This window comes from Glycine soja, chromosome 2, assembly GCF_004193775.1.
Source record: "Glycine soja cultivar W05 chromosome 2, ASM419377v2, whole genome shotgun sequence".
Classification (NCBI taxonomy): domain Eukaryota; kingdom Viridiplantae; phylum Streptophyta; class Magnoliopsida; order Fabales; family Fabaceae; genus Glycine; species Glycine soja.
In genome coordinates this window covers 1,857,010-1,878,154 of record NC_041003.1, presented here as the reverse complement: position 1 = coordinate 1,878,154, position 21,145 = coordinate 1,857,010, and the positions used below count along the sequence as shown (strand labels likewise).

The 21,145-nt window shown below is 32.5% G+C and overlaps 3 protein-coding genes and 1 long non-coding RNA gene across 7 annotated transcripts; 3 read left to right on the top strand and 1 right to left on the bottom strand.

Annotated features, from left to right (window-relative positions):
• The first annotated feature begins 1,156 nt into the window (after positions 1 to 1,156).
• Positions 1,157 to 1,922, top strand: LOC114369382 (hypersensitive-induced response protein 2-like). The gene is made up of 4 exons (XM_028326613.1): positions 1,157 to 1,323; positions 1,470 to 1,591; positions 1,706 to 1,793; positions 1,880 to 1,922. Exons 1-4 carry the CDS (start codon positions 1,157 to 1,159, stop codon positions 1,920 to 1,922), a joined length of 420 nt encoding a protein of 139 aa, XP_028182414.1.
• On the top strand, positions 1,190 to 9,173 carry LOC114379155 (hypersensitive-induced response protein 1-like). 2 transcript variants are annotated; one of them, XM_028337759.1, is made up of 10 exons: positions 1,190 to 1,323; positions 1,470 to 1,591; positions 1,706 to 1,793; positions 1,880 to 1,966; positions 2,394 to 2,501; positions 6,593 to 6,820; positions 7,555 to 7,675; positions 7,786 to 7,877; positions 7,953 to 8,049; positions 8,471 to 9,173. In XM_028337759.1, exons 5-10 carry the CDS (start codon positions 2,475 to 2,477, stop codon positions 8,830 to 8,832), a joined length of 927 nt encoding a protein of 308 aa, XP_028193560.1. In that variant the 5' UTR covers positions 1,190 to 1,323; positions 1,470 to 1,591; positions 1,706 to 1,793; positions 1,880 to 1,966; positions 2,394 to 2,474; the 3' UTR covers positions 8,833 to 9,173. The 2 variants fall into 2 exon arrangements, with proteins under 2 accessions (XP_028193560.1, XP_028193567.1); XM_028337766.1 differs by lacking the exons at positions 1,190 to 1,323; positions 1,470 to 1,591; positions 1,706 to 1,793; positions 1,880 to 1,966; positions 2,394 to 2,501 and adding an exon at positions 6,376 to 6,489.
• On the bottom strand, positions 3,231 to 5,476 carry LOC114379172. Its single transcript, XR_003659426.1, has 3 exons — positions 5,330 to 5,476; positions 4,940 to 4,997; positions 3,231 to 4,665 (listed from the first exon to the last, which is right to left on the bottom strand). It is a non-coding gene; the product is annotated as an uncharacterized LOC114379172 (long non-coding RNA).
• Positions 9,174 to 12,262: 3,089 nt separating the features above from the next.
• Positions 12,263 to 21,129, top strand: LOC114379138. 3 transcript variants are annotated; one of them, XM_028337749.1, is made up of 15 exons: positions 12,263 to 12,431; positions 13,891 to 14,184; positions 14,260 to 14,321; positions 14,848 to 14,925; positions 15,033 to 15,111; positions 15,296 to 15,366; positions 15,601 to 15,702; positions 15,892 to 15,981; positions 17,443 to 17,517; positions 17,803 to 17,835; positions 18,023 to 18,100; positions 19,739 to 19,804; positions 19,975 to 20,084; positions 20,421 to 20,525; positions 20,949 to 21,129. In XM_028337749.1, exons 2-14 carry the CDS (start codon positions 14,124 to 14,126, stop codon positions 20,509 to 20,511), a joined length of 996 nt encoding a protein of 331 aa, XP_028193550.1. In that variant the 5' UTR covers positions 12,263 to 12,431; positions 13,891 to 14,123; the 3' UTR covers positions 20,512 to 20,525; positions 20,949 to 21,129. The 3 variants fall into 3 exon arrangements, with proteins under 3 accessions (XP_028193550.1, XP_028193544.1, XP_028193536.1); XM_028337743.1 differs by lacking the exon at positions 20,949 to 21,129 and adding an exon at positions 20,688 to 20,947; XM_028337735.1 differs by having other exon boundaries at positions 20,421 to 21,129.
• The last annotated feature ends 16 nt before the right edge of the window (positions 21,130 to 21,145 follow it).

Genomic DNA, 21,145 nt, shown 5'->3' with positions numbered 1-21,145 from the left:
TTTCACCCAACCCACAGCTTTGGATTCTGAAAATTGAAAACCTTTCAAATCTGCTTTTATCACTCACTGCTGCCGTTAATTACCTTACCACATTCCTTCACTCTCTATCTCTATTTTTTGTAGCTGTCAAAATAGGTAAAGTCTACTTCAATCCATCTTATAAATGAATCAATCCAACCATGCTCATTTAAGATTGAATTTTGAAAATATTAGTTAGCTCTGACCCATGGCGGGTTGATGAATTAAATGGACTGACCCACCCACCAACTCACCTAAAATTTATTTATTTTTTAAAAAAGAAAATTCAATAGAAAATCATTTTTTTCTTAAAAAATAAATTTAAATAAATTATAAAATATTAATTAAATTAAATCTTCCATTATTGATAAACCAAACCTATAACAAAACATATTATCACAAACTAGAACTATAATAACAAAAATTTAGAAAAATGACAAATATTTTATGATTTAGTCTAAAATAAAACAGTCTTAAACAAGATAATAAATAAACAAAATTGAAGGCTATAACTCTCAATTTTTAAGTCTTTAAATAATATGACAAAATACTAAAAAGTTTAAAACTTTGAAGGCTCAAAATAATATTACAAAATATTATGTTATTTTTAGGTGGATCAATCCGGCTCATCAGTATTTGACCCGAGTGGACCGAATCTAAATTTTCAACCAATTACAACTTTTGTATATTTTTTTGGCCAAACCAGTGGTGGACCAAGTTGACTCACGGGTTTTTATGGCTTTACTAATTTCCTTTTTAAAACTCCCTAGTAGTCCCTCCCCATAACGAAAGGGATTTAACTAAGTTAATATATTGATCAAATTAAAGTGTGTCAATAATATAAATTTTTTACACCGTATTCAATTTTTAAAAAAAATCCGACCCCATAAATTTCACCAACTTTTCTAACTCTCTCTCTTTCAAAAATTTCAAATTGCAAGTTGAGTTCACTGTCTTTGTGGTTTGTGTTTGAAAATCAAACGCAAAAAGCCTTTATTTTCTCTTTTGAAAATAAAAATATAATGGGAAAATAGGAACTCACGTTTTTTTTTTGTTATCATTCTTGTGAGTATTGAGGAGAATAAATCCAATTGATGCACTAATTTTATGTTGGTGTTTGTGTGTAGCTGTAGTGAAGATGGGACAAGTGTACGGTTGCTTTCAAGTGAAGCATTCAAGTGTAGCCATTAAGGAGGTTTTCGGGAAGTACGATGATGTTCTTGAACCAGGTTGCCACTTTGTTGCATGGTGTTTTGGGCGGCGTGTGGCTGGTGCACTTTCTTTACGTGTGAAACTAAGACTAAGGTTTGTTTTTTCTACCACTCTCACTTCTCCTTAAAAGGGGTCTCAACTCTCAATCACTATTTCTTCCTCAAAGTTGTTTATTTTTCAAGTGTAATAGAAAATCATTCATGTGTTGACCAAGCATGGTTTAATGCATATGCCATCAGGACAATGTGTTTGTTAGTGTGGTTGCCTCAATCCAATATCGAGCATTGGCAGAAAAGGCAGCAGATGTTTACTACAAACTCACCAATACCAAAGCACAGATACAACCCTTATGTCTTTGATGGTTAATATTTCAGTTAGAGCTTGTGTTGTGAATCTACTTAAAAATAAATAAATTAGGTTAATTTTATGTGTGCATCTTCAGGTTGAAACTTATTTGCTACGGTTGCTATTTCAGTTATCAGAGCAAGTGTTCCAAAGATGGAACTTGATGCTGCTTTTGAGCGAACAAAAATGCAAAAGCTGTGGAGGATGAACTTGAAAAGGTATATATCCCCTTTTCATTTTAAACTAAGAATGGAATAAGACATCCTTAATCTGTTTCCTTTTATTACCTTCTGGGCTGTGTCAGCTTATGGTTACGAGATAGTTCAGACTCTTATTGTGGATATTGAGCCAGATGAGGGTGTCAAGAAAGCCATGAATGAGATTAATGCTGGTATGTTATGTTTCCTAGATGGTCATCATGTGCTTGCTTCAGTTAAGAGTTATATTCATATTTATCCTTTTCAAGCATGCTAACAAGTGTTACTATGTTAGTTTAGTGTGGTATCTGGAGATTTCCTAGCCGAGAGGTTTTGATTCAAAAGCATATATACTTTTCATGTAGCTAACAAGTCTGATTAGGGAATCAATTTTCATTTTAGAATATACTTCCCAAAATCCTGATTTCATTAGCATCAGTATCCTGTAAAATTGCTTTCTTATACTTTGTGCCACCTTAAATACACAAAATTACATACTTATACAGACACTTTTAACTAAAAATTTATATAGTTAATTTCAACATAAGTTTATTTGATGCATGTGTTTTATTTTCCCTGATGCATTGTTCTATAATGTTCTTTTACCATTATTACAAATAGCTTCAAGATTGAGGATGGCTGCCAACGAGAAAGCCGAAGTAAAGAAGATATTGCAGATAAAGCGAGCAGAAAAGATTGGAAATGAAATTGAAAGACCGGAGGATGATGGTGAGTTTGGTAAAGCATTGAATAAGGGCTGAAATGTGCCTCTTTCTTCATTTACTCCCAATAATAAATTAAATTATAAATCAATCAATAAATAAATAAGTGTTATGTCTCCCAAATATTACTTTTCGTGCTACATCAGTGTCACCTACGTTGTCCTCTCAACCCTCTGCATTATGTAATTTGTATTTATATATAAGTAGTAAAATACGTAACAGTAAATGTTCATTAATAGTAGTGATCGATGGTAAGCAAATTTTAATGCGAGAGACTTAAATGTCATATTAATAGTATTTTAATCATCCGTAGTTAATTTGGGATGTTTGATAGGAGATTTGGGATGTTTTAGATTTATTGAAAATCTTGGGAAATTTAATTTCTCATATTAGATATATATTTTTAAAAAATAACATACCTAAAAAGGGAGATTTCTTGCATGAAAATTTTTTCAATGAGCGCGAGATGTGATTTTACTTTTTTGAATTTATTTATTTAGTATAATAAAAACATCATTTTATTTTTTTTATTAAATTATATAATATAATAAATAATTAAAATAATCAATAAAAATATACATCTCTTTGATTCATAATTCTTAAGAAAAAAACTTCTCCCCATCAAATGCCAAAAAAATTCTAAAAAATGCAAACATTTTTTTAATATAACTAGAAACATGTTTAGTTAAGCTTAATTCGAAATGCCATCATTGTATTCAGTTCCTGGTCTAAAGTCTGAAGCCATTAGAACTTCGAAATGCCATCATTGTATTCAGTTCCTGGTCTAAAATCTGAAGCCATCACATAAATATCAAGAACAGAATCCCACACAACTTTTACCATCTTTTTACCATTTTTTCCTCCACTTTTAAACAATTAAATGTTAAATTTTAATCTCTCAATGGATGCAAAACTCCATCAAAAGAAATAAAGAGTATTCTCAAAGAACCACCCTCAGCTTCTCAGCATTTGAAACAATACAAACACTTGCAATACACAACCCAGAGAAATGGATGACCGAATCCAAAGAAAAAATGACTACAGAAAAATAAGGTGGCTTTACTCATCAATTTTGTCAAACTCCCCACTTTTCTGCTAAGCAGCAGAAAATAAATTGAATATTCCATAACCTGGCAAATAGGAGACAACTCCATAGCAAGGAAAATGAGTGATCGCTTACCATTTTATTGTTAAATTCTGCCATTGCTCTATCAAATTCTATACGTTTTTCTGATACTATATCATAGTATTTAACCTACTCCTGTCAGGTACAAGTGCTGTTAACATAAACGAATAAACTATATGCAAACTTCATGCTACATTTTGCCAAGTAATCAAACAGGAAACAAACTTCAAAAACTAGTTCTATATTGATTTTGAATGAACATCAGCAAATGAGCATGGGTGCTTATAAAAACTATAGGAGAAACATACCACAAAAGGTAGTTGTTGTAGTTGAGGGAGTCCAAGGCTCTATAAAACACCACACTATCTTTTTCTTCTAGCAAGAACAACAAAATTTTATCCCACTAGATGAGGTCAGCTACATGGATTACATGATGTCATTCAGATTGGTTAAAGACCAAAGTTTCATTGATGTTATCTACCATAAAATCTGCCCCGCCATGGTGCCACCATTTAATAATGCAAGAAACTGAAGATAATTACATATATATCTTTTTTGGTGATCAATTCTGGGTATACCATTTTTCTAAAACTGAAGAACAAAGCTAAATTTCATGTACCCAATAATATAATTTAATACTATAGTCTGAACCATAGTATCTTAATCTATTTCTGCATTAAATCTCAGTTCACCCTAGAATTCTAATCAGAGGGCACAGTTCTGCTACTTCTGCATTACATCTATATGCTAAAAGGAAGAAAATATGAAGTAAAAGGGATGGACACCTTTGTATCAGTAAATATATCCGTTGCCATTATTAGTATATCAGCCTAGAAATGAAAAAGTAGTTACAATTAATTACAACTGCTTCAAATATAACAAAAATGTTCTTCTTCCTCACATGCTTAATTTACTCAGTTTTCAGCCATCAGACATCACAATCATAATAACGCAATTCAAGTCAATAATAAAAAAAGGAAAGGCTACAAGAGAAACTAACCTCATTAATCATTGATATCCACTTCTTTCCAGATGCATTGCCAATCTGAATGAACAAAGGGTGGAATAAAACAAAAAAAAATTATATACTTTGCAAATGATAATAATAGAGCTGCTAGTTTCACAAATGAAGAGAAGTATAAAAACTTCTCACTCTTAAAACAACAGGCAAATTTTAAAAATTGATGCTTAAGTTTGTATTGGCTTTAAAGAAATTTATAGTTTGTAAATGATTAGTTGTGCAACAATCCTTCTTCTTGAGCAATTAAAAGTATAAAATAAAATAGAAGAAATTCTAATAGAATGGATTCTACACATACATCAAACCTTGACTTTACATCTGAATTCTTCTCTTGAAATTCTTTATGAAAATCCTCCCTAAAGAATGAAAAAGAACTTACAGTAAACATAATAAATTTGAAGATAAGACTTTCCATTTAAGAAAGATGCAGTTGGCTAAACATAGCCACTATGAAAGATTCAATGGCAGTGCTATGTATAAAGTAAATAGCAGTATATTGAAGTGGAACATAGAACAATAAAACAAGCAAGAATCAAGGAAAGGAAACTATCACAAGAAAACCATGTTTAAATGTCACAACAATTAAAGACGAATGGTCTTTTTTACTGTTCAACAATTAAAAAATAAGATCCTTCTGCAAGCGATGAATAAAGAATTCATCTCATAGAATCAAGAAAAGTATACTTACATGTTGATTTGGTGGTTCTTCTTTCTAGAGATGTAATGAGTGAAGGAAGTGTTTCTCGAGAAAGACACTCCAATTAATACCTAAAAACTATTGAGAATTTTGGGAAAATAACAACTCTTAAGGTAAGAAGGATCATAGTTTGTGTGAGAATTGATCCATGATATTTATAGACATCAGATGGTAATTATGGGGTTTGGAGGAGTTCAATTAATACCTGGAAACTTAAACTGCTCTAGGTAATTACCTTACTACCCCTGTCAATTATAATGTATAATCACCCTTATAACAAGGTATAATAGGGTTAAAGATTAATTCTTGAAATTGTGGGAAAATTAGATCGTCCTTATTTTGTAGCACTTCCATCATGCGGTGTAAGCCTAGATGTGATCGTGAGTCCGGGATGTAAGTTGGATGAGTTTGACTTGTACGGGCATTGTCTTTGTCATATTACGACTAATTTAGGAATGTTTGCTTTAAGATATAATATTTTGTATTTTAGAATGTTTGCTTTAAGATATAATATTTTGTATTTTAGAAATTATGTTTTCAAGAATGTTTGTCATTCTGGTATGTGAAATAAACACACTCATATTTATATAATTAATAATTTAATGTTATAAAATATTAACTTATCACAAATTTTAATTATAATATAATTTATATATTAAAAATATTTTTTTCTTATAAATTTTACTTAATATAATTATATAAAAACAAAATTTTATCTTTACATTTCTCCAACTAAAATACCAGCTAAATATAATTCATCATAAAAAAGGTTAACTCTAAATTTTTTTAACGGTAAAGATACTTAAAATTATTTCAAACTTAAAATACACATCTAATGTAAAATTATTATTTTTTAGTATAAAACAGACATTTAAATGGCCAAAAAAAACATTTATTAAATTTCCCACCTAATTTTAAACAATTCAATATATTCCCTTTTCTGTTGGACACGGCAAAGTGCGAACTTGCGTAATTCTTGTTGATTTGGATTCTGAAAACTGAAAATCGAAAACTTTGCAAACTGCTCTATACACTTACGAACTTACCTCTCTCTTTCCTCTTCCAAACTCTCCCTCCCTATAAATAGTTAAATAATATCACTCTCTCCACCCTTTTTCTTTGTATATATATCAAATTCTCTCATCACCAAGGTGCATGAGTGCATTATCATGTTTTTTTTTTTTGTTATTATCCTTTTGAGTTTGGAGTAGAATCCAATTGGTGCATTATATTTATGTTAGTGTGTTTGTGTAGCTGTTTTCTGTTGTAGTTTTAGTGATCAAGATGGGACAAATGTTTAGTATGTGTGGTTTTGTGCAAGTGGAGCAGTCAAGTGTTGTCATCAAGGAAGTATTTGGGAAGTACGATGATGTTCTTGATCCTGGTTGCCACTGTGTGCCGTGGTATTTCGGCAATCGTGTGGCTGGTGCACTTTCTTTGCGTATACAACAGCTAGATGTTCGTTGTGAAACCAAGACAAAGGTTTGTTTCTTCCACTTTTCCACTTGCACGCACTTTCTCAGGAATGTTTGAGTATCTAGTGGTTGGCCTCCAACCTGCGAATCGAAGGGATGTCTTCTTCGTTCGTCTGTTTGGATGCGTTTCCAAACAAATTGGACGAAAATTCAAACATGCACTCACTTGTTTGGTGTTATTCTCCTACCACATTTGAAGTATTTTGGTGTTGTTCCTTAATTACAATTAAAGTTTTAATTTTGTAATCCTTGTTGGTCTTTATTGTGTGGATGAAATTCTAATTCTGATAGAAAAATGAATCAAAAACACCGATTCCTCCTCCTTAAAATTGATCTTGCTCATTTTACAATAAGTATCTTAAAAGTAATCTTTGAAATCATCTAAAAATTCTTTATACTATCAATTAATGTACATAAATTAATAAATTATGAATAGAAAGACATTTTAGTCAAATAAATAAACTATAGAAGGATTAAAGTGTTTCACATTTGTTATCTTGAGCATCATTTCTTTTAGAGGCAAAATTGAAATTATTTTCTCTACACACACTTATCCGCACTTGGCATGAGCAAGGATATTATAGATGAAATGTAAAATTATTGATATGCATGTTGACATAAATTACAATATTTTTGTTTGGTCGTTGCTTTTCCTTCAAATGATTGCACATATATGTATCCTGATTAATGGTTGGATTAACTATTTGAATGAACATGGCCATTAAATGCAAATCCCCTCAGGACAATGTGTTTGTTACTGTGGTTGCCTCAATCCAATATCGAGCATTGGCAGAAAAGGCATCAGATGCTTACTACAAACTCACCAATACCAAAGCACAGATACAATCCTATGTCTTTGATGGTGAATATTTTAATTAGAGCTTGTGTTGTGGATCTACTTAAAAGAAATTAATTAGGTTAATTTTATGTGTGCATCTTCAGGTTGAAACTTATTCACGTTTGCTATTTCAGTTATCAGAGCAAGTGTTCCAAAGATGGAACTAGATGCTACATTTGAGCAGAAGAACGACATCGCAAAAACAGTGGAGGAAGAACTTGAAAAGGTATACCCTTTTGCTTTATGTTTTAAATTAAGAATGGTGTAGGACATCCTTAATCTGTTTTCTTTTACTTTCTAGGCCATGTCAGCTTATGGGTACGAGATAGTTCAGACTCTTATTGTGGATATTGAGCCAGATGAGCGTGTGAAGAGAGCCATGAATGAGATCAACGCTGGTATGTTTTCAAAATGTTCATGTTCATGTTCTTGCTTCAGTTATAGAGTCATTCATTTTTTCCTTTTCAAGCATGCTATCAAAATAAATGTTAGTTTAATGGAGAGGTTTTGATAGGAGAGTTTCTCGATTCTTTTTCATTATATATAAAGCTGTATTAGCTTATAACGGAGTTAGATCTCATAAATTAGACAAAAGACTTCCCCAATTCCTGATATCTTTAGCATCATTATCCTGAACACAATTACTTTCTTATACTTGTTGGTGCCCCCTTAAATTAAAAAAGACAATCTTGCATACTTACAGAGACCTTAAATTAAAAAAAGATTTATCTTGTTTGAAGAAAAAAGTTAATTATTTGCAATTTTATGTTTTCATGATCACCCTTTACATTGTTGTTTTACCATCATCACAACAAATAGCTGCAAGATTGAGGGTGGCTTCGAATGAGAAAGCCGAAGCAGAGAAGATATTACAGATAAAGCGAGCAGAAGGGGATGCAGAATCAAAGTACCTAGCAGGTCTTGGAGTCGCTCGTCAGCGCCAAGCCATAGTTGATGGCTTGAGGGACAGTGTTATTGCTTTCTCCGAGAATGTTCCCGGGACAACATCAAAGGATATCTTGGACATGGTTCTCATGACTCAATATTTTGACACAATGAAGGACATTGGTGCATCCTCAAAATCCAATGCTGTTTTCATTCCACATGGACCGGGTTCTGTACATGATGTTGCTTCACAAATTAGGGATGGTCTTCTACAAGGAAATGCAACAAAGTCTTGATCACTTAGCATATCATACCTCTAGCTAGTAGGTTAAGCTTCACAACTATGTGTATAGGGGACAACATATAGTTGCTATTCTTTGTTAAGTATTTTTTTTTTGTGGTTCTTCAAGTCAATAATCTGCATAATAAAAGATTTGCATAGATTATCCAAGTGAACCCATCATATCTTCTGGATCACACCACAACTTTGTTTTTTTTTCTTTTATATACATTATCCAAGTGAACCCATCATATAAAAGGTTTTGTGGTTTGTGTAGTGTGCATTCAGAGCACAAGATGAGTTTGCCCTGCTAGAATTGAAAATTGTCCTAGAATCAGGATTACTGTTCCTTGTTAACATTGTGTTAGTCTCATATGATAAATGCTCAAAATTAAAAACCAAAACAACAAAGACGGGCTGTGGTTTTTATTTGAATTGGTTTTACTCCTCGTTGATTTCAAGCTATAGTAAACGGAATAATTTATGATCTTCAGCAGAATTTGCTGCACACTCATAAGATCTTTGGTTAAGTTTATGAAGGTGACAAGTCTTCTTATCAGTTTTTAAACATATATCATGTTTGTGAAATTTTAACTTCATTATGATGATTTTTATTTGTTTGTGTAAATTAATGATATACTTTAACTTCATCATGATTTTATTTGTTTTTGTAAGCACAGAATTCTTACTAAATCCTGATGTCATAATTAGCATCACTATTTTGGAATCTGGGCATTACTATTCTTATACTTGCTGGTGCTACCTTAAATATACAACCTTGCTGTCCTTGCATGTTGGACACTTTTTGTTAAAGATTTCATTGTTTATACCTAGATTTATTGGTACCAAAATGTATCTAAAAGATTTCATTGTTTGTAGATAGATATATTTTTGAGTTTAATGTGTGATGTACTTTTTACACTGTAAATGCGTATTTCTTTTTTCTCTATCTTTTTATTATAATTTTATTTTACTTATTTATATTTTAAAATTTTCACATAACATATAATAAGTACAAATTCTTACTTATCAACTTGTTATATGTAATTGTATAATGCCAAAGAGAATGCACATGATGCACATTATTATTTCTTTTGTCTTTACTTACCTAGTGAATTCTTAACACATGCATATTCTTTGCACCATAGTTTTATTGTATTAGAGATATTCAAAATATATGAATATCAACCTGTGAATGCAAATTTGATTACAAGAAAATGAACGAATGATGCTAGTATACACGTAAACGCTATTCCTAAAATAAAAATGCGTTACCCATACAATTTTTACATGCGCATCCTTCCACAAAGAAGTGAAAGTAAGGCAAAAAAAATAAAAATAGGGGGAAAAATAGTATATCAAGGTTGCTAGTTGGCCTAATTAATCTATCCAAGCAAAGTCATTATTAAAGGATTTGACTCTGGTAAGATTTGACAATTCAACTTGAAGTCTTGAACAATCACACTTAAAAATTCAGAAGAAAAAAACTAGACTTAAAAAAATAAAACAAGGTTTCTTCAACGCTAGGATCACCAACATCTACTCAGGGTTATTAAGAATCATCATCATCATCTTCATTAGCATTAGTAGAACTAGATGAAATAAGTTACACGGCAAGAGACGCTTTATGATTAAACGCATTTTTAATAGCCATTATAATTATAATTATTAAAACATCTGTCATGCCTTTTAACTTCAACTTGTTTCCTATCGATGTTGAAGTTAAAACAGGCCACTCCTAAGTAGGAAATTAAAATGCGAAAAAACTAGTGAAATTATCAGATTTAGGATATTAATTATTAGTGTAATTAATGACTCAAATAACATTTACTAATGGTATTTGATTTCATTTACCACACCAAGAAGTTTATGAAGACAAAAATTCATTCATAAAAACCAAAAATCGTGTTGTACCATAAATTTTCTAAAGCTTTTTCTCCACTTTGCGAGTGCAACCATGGCAACATAATCCATTCACCTTGAAAAGATGAGTTTGAAATTTTCAAAAGCACACATACGTAAATATAAATCATGCATAAATTTGTTAATGGAAGGTGTAGGAAGAAAATATGCATGTATAAGGGGTTTTGAAGGCGTTACCGACTCAGAATTACTCATTGAGAAAAAACCTTTAATTTGATGCGTTATCTGCCAATCTTACAATTGCAATTGCAAATTCTAAATACTAACTTTCTCTCACAAATTTTAAGCAAATTAATACCAAGTACTTCCTTTTAATAGAGGCCAGGAAAAGGCATGTATGAAGTTGATTTGGAAAAAAAAATATGTAGAAGAAAATTAAAAGATGATTAAATCAAATAAAATTCTTTCCATAAGTTATAATGATTGCTAGATCGGTATATTCATACATGTCCTTTTAATAGAGGCCAGGAAAAGGCATGTATGACCTTGAACATTATTTGGTTTGCAATCTATAGTCCTATTTCAATCTTTTTCACTAAATTAAATGACACTACTACTTAATTATGAACTAATATATAATAGATATTACTGTTATATATATATATATATATATATATATATATATATATATATATATATATATTCTACCTCTTAAAAAAATATTCGATTAGATAATGGTGTTGGTCGTGATTTTTGTAGCATATTGTGTATAAGGTACATACTTTTTAAATTTCCAATCCCAACTATGTATATATTTATATATTTAAATCAATTATGATAAAAATATCCGTTCATTTAAATCTTAAATGAATTTTGATTTTAAATTCATTTTTATCAAATATATGATAACTGATTTATTTTATTTGGTGGAATATTTTTATAATTATAGCAATATATTTAATAATTGAATATAGTACGAGAAAAATTAACATGACTCTCACACCATATTTAGTCAAATCCTCTTAATAAATTTAAATTTATCTAATCTATCTTATTTTATTTGTCTATTACTATAAAAAAAATTTGTGAAGTATATATGCAAATGTGATGTGTCAACATCATATCCATTATTTTGTTTTTTAATCCATAAGATAAAATAAAATCATATTATTATTATTATTATTATTTATGTGGTAACTGATTGATTTTATTTGGTGAAGTATTTTTATAAATATAAAAATATATTTAATGATAATTGTAACATTCTTTTATAATATGATAATATATATATATATATATATATAATGATAATTTTAACATTATTTTATATACTAATTTAAAATTAAAATCTATCTATAATCTATTACTTATCTTATCCATCTAGTTTATCTATTATTTATTTATTCTATCTATTACCTATATATTCTATCTAAATATCAAATTAAATTTATCTATCATCTATTATATATCTTATCTATCTATATATCCTTATTTAAAATTAAAATTAATTTTAAAGATTCAAATTAAGAAATCTTGCACCATTTATGTTGATTTATAAAAGAATGTTACAATGTATGTGTATATTACACGAGGTATTCGCTCATGATTATGTTTTAAGCTCTACCCCACACAGCCCCTTCCCTTTCACGCTCTCTATCTCCTCTCTCGTGCGCCGATCTCCCTCTCCGTCTGGTGCGCCGCCGTCGTCGCTGCCGCTTGCCGATCGCTTCTTGTCGCCGCCTCCGTCAGTCCGTGAGTTCTCTTTCTTCCTAACATAGACAGTTTCCACTAAGCTGCCTCTACACTTCTTGCTATATTTGAGTAAATTCCAGTTTGGGAATAGTTGGGTCAGTCCAAAATAGTTTACCAAGCTGTCATGTATTCCTAAAAAAAATGGCTATCTTTTGTAGTTTGACTGGGATTTTATGTCTGAGTCTTTATTCATATGTTTTGAGTTGATGAATTCTGCTGTTGTTAGTTAATTACCAGATGGGAATGGAATTTCGAGGAGCATCTCCAATGGGGGTTTCTTGAAGGTTTTCTTAAGTGAATAAACTGTTTGTTACAGTTTTTTCCCTATTGGAGCAAATCTATGTCACAACGAGTTTCTTAAAAATAAGATTTCTGCAAGAAACTGTTTCTTGGCAATAAAAAATAATATTTATCTAACACATAACAGCACCATGATTAAGTGAAAATAAACAAGATATAAGTGTGAGTTTCTTGAAGTTTGTTTGAGTTTCTTGAAGTTTGTTTGAGTTTCTTACCATTGGAACAAAATTGTGTATGAATTTCTTACAATGACATGACACTGTGGGATCACAAAAAGTAACTTAAGAAATCCACTTAAGAAATTCCCAATGGAGATGCTCTGACAAATTCTTCTGTATGACTTATCTGGATTGAGAAACCTTTTTTTTTTCTATTAGATGCATGTTGCTTATGTCATATGCAACTTTTAGGTGGTATCATGTCAAAATTAGGTTAAAGATCTGTTGTTTTTCATTTGGGGTTTTACACTCTCCCTTTTCTTCTAGTGCTCAAGCCCCAAACCTAATAGATTAACTATTCTTCCTTTCTTTCTCCTTTTATTTCATATCTTTGACCACCATCACGTATTACTCTGCAGATGTTTAGTTTTCTTATAACATCATTTTGTTATCTTATATGCTATGATTAGTCTTAACAGTGATGTGTTTCAAGATGTGCTTTCATTAACTTGGTAAATATACTTTGAGTTCTGTAAAAGTATTCAATATGTTGTAAGTATATTTCGATAGTTCTCTGAATGAAGTTTTTTTTTTCTTTTTTGAAACTGAAATGAAGTTTGCTACTTTTCTTTTTTAAAATGTTGTAGAAGTTTTGGAAAACACTGTAGCATTGTTAGATTTTGTAAGGTATCTTTCAGAGTAAGGAAATATCCAGCAATAACAGCTTTGAAGCCAACCTTCAAGGTTTTACATACCAAAAATTTCTGAGAGTTATATACTGACAAGTTTGGTCAAAATGTAATTTTTTTTTATTTTAACAAATAAAATATAGGGTGGAAAAAATTGCCTTGTAGAGCAGTACCAGAAGCAGCTATTTTCAGGGATAGTTGTTGTAGGAAGGCCATTTGTTGTTTCTGTTTTGTAAAGTTTACGTTGGTGTTTGTAGTCATATTGGGTCATTCATGCATTGATTTCATTATCTTTGGTTTAACTTTTCCAAGTCGAAGTTCCTGTTAACATCGAGGACAATCCTGGAGAAAGAACCATACAACTAAAGGGAAAATTCGGAGATGAGAGTAGAGACACAGTCTTGCAGAGGCAAACGAAACACAGTCGTTTAGGAAGGCGGTTCCCCTGTTCCTGTGTTTGGGTCAGTGGTCAAAGCATTTGATAGTGCAACCAAACCTAACTAACAATTAACACACCAACATCACACACATTTCTCTCTCTCGCCATGGCTATGGCTATGCAAAGCGGAATTGGAGTCTCTAAGATCCTCATCATAGCTGGAGCAGGTACCTGTCTCTCTCTCTTAATCACATCTCAGTAACTACTTTCATCACTTCTCTGATTCCACTCTGTTCCTTCAGGTTATACCAGCACTGTCCTCATCAAAACTGGAAAACTCTCTGATTTAATCGGCGAGCTTCAGGTATATCCAATTTCATCGCCACCTTCACTTTCTGCTTCACCCAAGCACAATCTGCTTCTCTATCTTAACTTCTACTTTTTTTTTAAATCCACGAGCAAAAATTTGTGCAATTGCTTCTTTTCGGTAATACATTTTGTGATATTGTTGTTGAAGTTGAGGAGGTGTTGTATAAATACACTAGTGTTAGTTTGTATGAGATGCGGTCGATAGAGTTACAGGAGATTTGTTTTTAACAGATAGTTAGGTTTTCGGAAGATCCGTCTTTAGCTTTGAATCTGATTATCAGCAGTTGTGACCGTAAATACATTTGGTTCCCACAAATTTGGAATTATTGTTTAATGCTGAGGCTTAATATGGTGGCCATTGTGTGTTTTCTGTAGTCCTCGTAATTTTTTAATTTTTTTAATTGTTTTTATGACTAATTATTTGATTGAGAAGCTGGATTATTGTTTTTTATTAATCTGGAAGTTACCTTTTTAATATATGTATGCTGATGGTGTTTAATTTTACTATTTTTGGGTTGTAGTTGCTGGTGAAGGGATTGGAAAAATCCGGGGAGCATGCTGAAGGTGAAGGTGAATATGCTGATGCCATAGCTGCTCAGGTAACTAACTGGTTGGATACGTCTTGGTGTCTTTTTGTTTATGAAATAACCTTGGAGGATAATTTGAGTTTTTTTTGTTACGAAATTGTTGCTTGATTTTGCTTTAGGTGCGTCGCCTGGCGAATGAAGTTCGGCAGCTAGCATCAAACAGGCCAATCACAGTACTGAATGGGGGTTCTGAACAAAGTAATGCAATCTATTTTACCATCTAATGTAGCTGCTTCTCTTAAGATTCTGTGTTTCACTTTTCATGTTTCTCTGTATTTCATACACAGGCTGTCAAGAGGTTGATGTGTATTGTGTAGGCTTAGATTTTGTGTTTTGTCTGCTCCGTACCTTGCTTTTTCTAAGTGTGTGTCCTTTTCAACAGGTAATTTATCATCTCTCGTCGTTCCAGCTGCTGCCTTGGGTGCTCTGGGTTATGGCTACATGTGGTGGAAGGTATGGAACTGCTTGCCTGCTTGGTTTATTGTGCATTCTTTGAATAGTTTCATTGGTTTATGGTTGACATTGTATTGTATTTTTCTTTTTTAACAGTATTTGTTTCTAATTTCTATCATTTAAAAGTAGCTAAATGATCTTCATCCCATAACTCAGATGATTTTATCCATTTAATATTTCTGATTTAATTGTTGTTTGTGATTCGGATTTCTGTTTTCTCCTTTCCAATATCAGGGAATTTCATTCTCAGATCTCATGTATGTGACTAAACGGAATATGGAAAAAGCTGTTGCAGATTTAACCAAAAAGTTGCAGCATGCCTCAGATGTCATTGCTGTATGTGTCAATTTACTACTTGGGATTTTCTTGTTATATCTTTATGTAACTATGTTTGTTAGGCACTGCATACTTATTGCACTTGAAAGCTATGAGGCCCCATTGTCATAGAATATCAATTGATGAAGAATTCGTCATAATACTCAGTTTTTTACTCTTATAATTTCCGCTCAATTCTTTTGATGGCAGGATACCAAGAAGCATTTGACTCAGAGAATTCAGAATTTGAATGACAAAATGCTCAAGCTGAATGAGTTGCAAAGGTCAACTAAGGATGAAGTACGTTTTCTGCCACATACAAATTTGATGCTTGCATGTGTACCTACATAATGCAATCAAACAGATTTCCATACACATGCCAAAATGCTGTTACATGCATTTTTTTCTCTATTTAGCATATATACCGGTCCATACTTACTAATTCTCTATAGACAACTGGATCAAGATTCTTTTAGAAGATATTGATTTTGACAGTGTTGATGGATATCTATGTTTGTGAATATTATGTGGTAGTAAGGCATCAAAACTCTCCACTGGGTTGTCTTGATCTCATCCTGATCAGTGATCAGTGATCAGTAATTAAGTGGCTTACATGCCTATCATGTTCGTATATTTATTCATTATTCTAAATAGTTTACAACTCTTGAATTTTTATTGATAATGTTTGGTAAGCTCCATACCTCTCCTTCTTCTACCTCTTTCTGTGGGAGCATTATGTTTTGGTTACTGTTCTTGGCAGTAGAACATTCAATATATTTTTGCTAACTAAATTTATATTGTGAAGAAGACCAGCTACTGTATGTTTACAGTTGCTCTTCGTTTACCCTTTGTTACCATATAAATTAAGCTCTAGTTATATTGATTCTCTGCCATAAATTCAAACTTAAAATTTTCAAACTGGCAGCTAACCTTTTTGTGTGCCTTGAACCTAATCATTAAAAATCTTCAAATCACACAAATATATATTTTTTTAATTCAAAATACTTGAATTTAAGTGTGAGGAAATTTCACTCACTTGACTCTTGATATTCATGTTTCAGCTTACAATTTATAGAGTACAAAGCATAAGAGAGAGAAAGGGGGAAAAGACAGCCTAGCCTAGTCTATGTGACAGGCTAGTCTAGTCTATGTCTGCTGACTTCTAAAACAAGGAAAAAATATTTAGTAATGATGCACACAAATCTAATTTAGAAACCCCAAAAGATATTCAACAAAAATCTTAGAATTTTTAACTTTTTTGCTAAAGCTTGATTTAGTTACTTTAATCAAATTGCTCGAAGTATTTCTTGCATTACTAACTGCAGATCTAGAAACAGTCTAGAAATATTTAGGATAATTTATTTTATAGATGTCTATCTTTTTATAAGTTACATATTATACTGATAAGCTCTTTTAAATTAGTTGTGTTGTCATGATAAACTGATAAAGGAATTGAAACCAAGTTTATCAAATCATTTGTATAATAATTTATGAACATTATGGGAAGAAAACAAATCTGAAAGTTTTTCCTGCATTACTAGATCTACAGACAGTCTAGAAATATTTTGGATAAAATAATTTTATAGATGCCTATCTTTTTACAAGTGTAGGTATGGTGGTAAGCTATTTCAATCAGCTGTTTAGTCCAGGATAAAGGAATTGAAACCACAGTTTGTTAATGCCATATCCATTTCTATTATAATTTATAAACATTATGGGAAGGAAACAAATCTGTGATTAATTGTGATACATCTTTCACAGGTTGCTGGAGTTAGAAGTACTATTACTGATATCCATGAAGACTTGGGTTATTTGCAACAAACAGTGGAAACATTGGTATGTAATATGTTTGTTTTCTCGCAGTGGCTAGTTGATTGTTATTGGTGTTGTCTTGCTAGCATAGGAGAGTAATATGAAGTATTTTTAGGGCTTTGCCGTGATTATTTGATTTTCATTTGAATTAAAATACCTATCAACTTGTCACAGTAAATATTATGTTTCTCCAAAATTGGTTAGTTGTTTTATTTGCTTCTGTGTGTTTGCCTGTGCCCACTCTTATGCTTGTGTGTGCCATTTCTTTTATTTGATTTATTCTTATGTTGTATAATTATGCCATTTCAGGATTATAGGTTGGCTGAATTGAGTTCTAAGCAGGTAAAACTTTTTCATGTCATTGTTAAATTTGGAAAGAAATATGTGATTGTCATAAACATTCGTGTTTCTTTTATTTCGAAAAAATTGAAGTGCTAGAATGATTTGGTATGCATGTAAGATCTTGGTATGAGAATTGTCACTCTGGTCGATACAGCTAAAGAAAATACTGATTTCGTTGTGGTTGCAGGATTATGCAAATTATGGATTGTCATATCTCATCGACTATGTACACGGAAAAAGCCAGAAAAAGCCTGAATTGTTGCAGGTTGGGGTTTGTTTCTTATATTTGTCAGTTGTAAATTGTAATTATACTCTTTTGTTGTTTGTCACTCTCAAATTACCCGTGACTGCTAAATATGCAAATTATATTATTTATAGGCTTAAATATGTTTTTTATCCCTGATAAATTTTTCCTTCGGATCTGTTCCCTGATATTTGAAAAAATTTGTTTTAGATCTCTTTCGCCAGTTAAGTGATGACGTGTTCGTTAAATATTTGATAATATGATTTGTGGCGGCTCAAAAACGACCAATATTTGTTTCAAAATCAAATTTAAATTTTCCGGCTGTTAAGAACTACCAGAGTCAATTAGAGTAAAAAATAAATATCTCAAACATTGAGAAGGAAAAGGCGAGGTTCTGACCACCATTCGCCACTATTGGAGGTGATTATTGGTGACACAGCGTTTTCAAGTTTTTTTCCCCTTCCCTTGCCACCATTGCCCTCTTTTTCCTCCTCTTTGGTGCCGACAGTCCCTTGGAGCTGGTTCAACCTCACCATTACTGTAAAATTTTTGCATATGAACCGTGAGTTGTAGATCTAAACCTTGAGCTTGCAGATCTGAAATGTCATTTTCAGATCTTGGTTGAGAGCATGAAGCTCGTAATGGCTGTTGGAGTGACGTATCGCTGCACAGGGAGAAGTCGCTCTTGCGGTGTTCATAGAGGTTGCACACGTCATGCTTTCTGACCACACCAGCGATGCGCACAAGATGGAGAACGAAGGCGGTAGAGAGAGCAACCCATTACAAGATGGAGGTCTCCACCATTCTTCTGTTGTTGTTGGGGTTGGGTGTTGGTGTTTGGCTCAGATCTGGACTTGTGGGTGCTGTTTGGGTGAGTTAAGGTGGTGGTGATGGAGTTGGCGAGGTAGGTGAAGGGTGGGGTTGTAGTGGCGCGATGGTCCATGTGGCCAGATCTGGTAGACAGTGGTGGTGGCAGTCGGAGGAGGCATTGCGGATCAGATCTGGTCGCTTCAGAATCTGCAGATTCCCACATGCGGCGATCCCGCAGAGAATGTTGTCGCTGCAGCGCTGCAGTTCGAGTTCCTGCAAAGTGGAGCACTCCTCGGTGATGGTGAGGAGGATGATCTCGGTGGCGCTGATGACATGGAGGCTGTTGTTGATGACTTTGAAAGGGAGCATGTTGTCCTCGCATAAGCACCAAACGGAGAGAAGCAGAAAGTTCTAGTAGGTGATCAAGGGCCATTGGATTGTTTTGATTTTAATTGATTATGAAGGTTTTTAACTGCCAAAAAAATTTAAATTTGATTTTGAAACAAATACCGACGGTTTTTGAGCTTTCACAAATTGCATTATCAAATATTTAACGGATATGTCATCACTTAAATGACGACAGAGATCTAAAACAAAACTTTTCAAATATCAGGGATCAAACACAAAATTCGGATATATATCAGGGATAAAAAACATATTTTATATAGTCTGGACTCTGGATTATCAGCTGCAAGTGTTATAAGAAACTTTGGTTTGCTGACTTTTAAATTACAGTAGACAACACCTTTTTCAGATCTTCTCATTTTTATGGTGGCTTAGTTATTAATTATATCTTTTTATATTCCTGTTGAGATATTGATCTGATGTTGATGAGTAAATATTCTGCAGGAGCAACTGAAACTTTCAGGGAAGTCCCCTAATTTGATCACATATAAAGGAACTCCAAATCTAATGGTATTCTTCTACGTTGTGCTTTGTTTTCAAACCAATTTGGCTGTAATATGTTAATATGCTTTTATATTGTATTTATATCCATAGGAATATGTGATACGGCATCCCACTCTATTCATTAACTTGAATCTTGTTTCGTATAATATACTCAATGATTCTGTTTTCACTTGCAGGGTCTTAAAGACATTGCGGAAACATTGTCTGCTTCAGATAGGTCTGCTTCAGATAGTGTCATGCCAGATGGCATGGATAAACGAGAGCAACAACGAAGGCCATTGTTGAGGTTTGAACTAGCTCATTTTTGGTTCTTTGAATCTTTTGCATGCTGTGCATTCTAAACTCACTTATATAAATTTCCGGGGCATTATATTTTTCTATAACCTTGGGTCTTCTCATTGACTGCCTAAATGTTGCTTGGTTAATGTTACCTTTGTATTTGAAAACAAAATTTAGGGTAGGGTTGAAGTCCTTGTCTTGTAGGAAGGGCATTGTTTTCCTCAGGATGGCAATTTTATTTATGCAGAAGTGCAATGTTACAAAAACAGGAGACTGCAAGCATTTAATGTTAATAATCCAGCATTAAATGTCGTCTGGTTAACCTAACATTAATGTCTTGTAGGAATGGCATTGCTAAAACTTTGTCCGGTTTAGACAAGTCTGCTTTAGACAGTATCATGCCAAATGGTGTGGATAAACTAGAGCAACTGTGAAGGCCATTGTGGAGGTTTGAAATAGCTCATTTTTTAGTTCTTTGAATCTTCTCCCTATGTAGAAGAACGCATTGCATGCTGGGCATTCTAAATTTTGATCCTGACAGTTGTTTCCTTGGTTGTGCCTATGCTCAATCTGTTTGCATTTTTGATTCAAACATGCTTTGATTTTGCAGTAGTAGTTCAACCAAGCGTTGATGACAAGGTCTTAAATCATAATTACCAACCTTTTAAGCGTTCCTTCCTCCCTTGTTTTTATTCAGCAGTAACTTTGACTTTCAGTTCACTTGTCCATAAATCACAATATATTTGTGACAGCTATTGTGATTTTCACATTAAATTTTATCCTACATAGTATATTAATAGACTGGATAACATTATATATTCAAGCTGGTGAGTTGTGATTCTAAATTGTAAATAAACTTTTTGCTGTCAAGGTGTGTGTTGGTTTGGTGCTACCAGTTTATGCCAGATGCTTTTGGTGTGCAAGATTATGACTTCTGTTGTATTTGTTTTACCATAATTGTGATTGCCTTCGACTATGAGGTGGATGTGGCATCATGAATTAATGATTTATGAACATCGTCGACAGCTTTATACAAGTTAACTTTTTATGAAGCTTAGTGAGGTTTCC

Coding starts and splice junctions, on each gene's coding strand:
- LOC114369382 (XM_028326613.1), top strand. CDS start 1,157: ATGGGACAAGTGTACGGTTGCTTTCAAGTGAAGCATTCAAGTGTAGCC. Junction 1,592..1,705: donor CAACCCTTATGTCTTTGATG/GTTAATATTTCA, acceptor TTGCTATTTCAG/TTATCAGAGCAAGTGTTCCA. Junction 1,794..1,879: donor TGGAGGATGAACTTGAAAAG/GTATATATCCCC, acceptor GGGCTGTGTCAG/CTTATGGTTACGAGATAGTT.
- LOC114379155 (XM_028337759.1), top strand. CDS start 2,475: ATGAAATTGAAAGACCGGAGGATGATG. Junction 2,502..6,592: donor TGAAAGACCGGAGGATGATG/GTGAGTTTGGTA, acceptor GTGTTTGTGTAG/CTGTTTTCTGTTGTAGTTTT. Junction 6,821..7,554: donor GTTGTGAAACCAAGACAAAG/GTTTGTTTCTTC, acceptor AAATCCCCTCAG/GACAATGTGTTTGTTACTGT.
- LOC114379138 (XM_028337749.1), top strand. CDS start 14,124: ATGGCTATGGCTATGCAAAGCGGAATTGGAGTCTCTAAGATCCTCATC. Junction 14,926..15,032: donor CTGATGCCATAGCTGCTCAG/GTAACTAACTGG, acceptor ATTTTGCTTTAG/GTGCGTCGCCTGGCGAATGA. Junction 15,703..15,891: donor ATGCCTCAGATGTCATTGCT/GTATGTGTCAAT, acceptor TTTTGATGGCAG/GATACCAAGAAGCATTTGAC.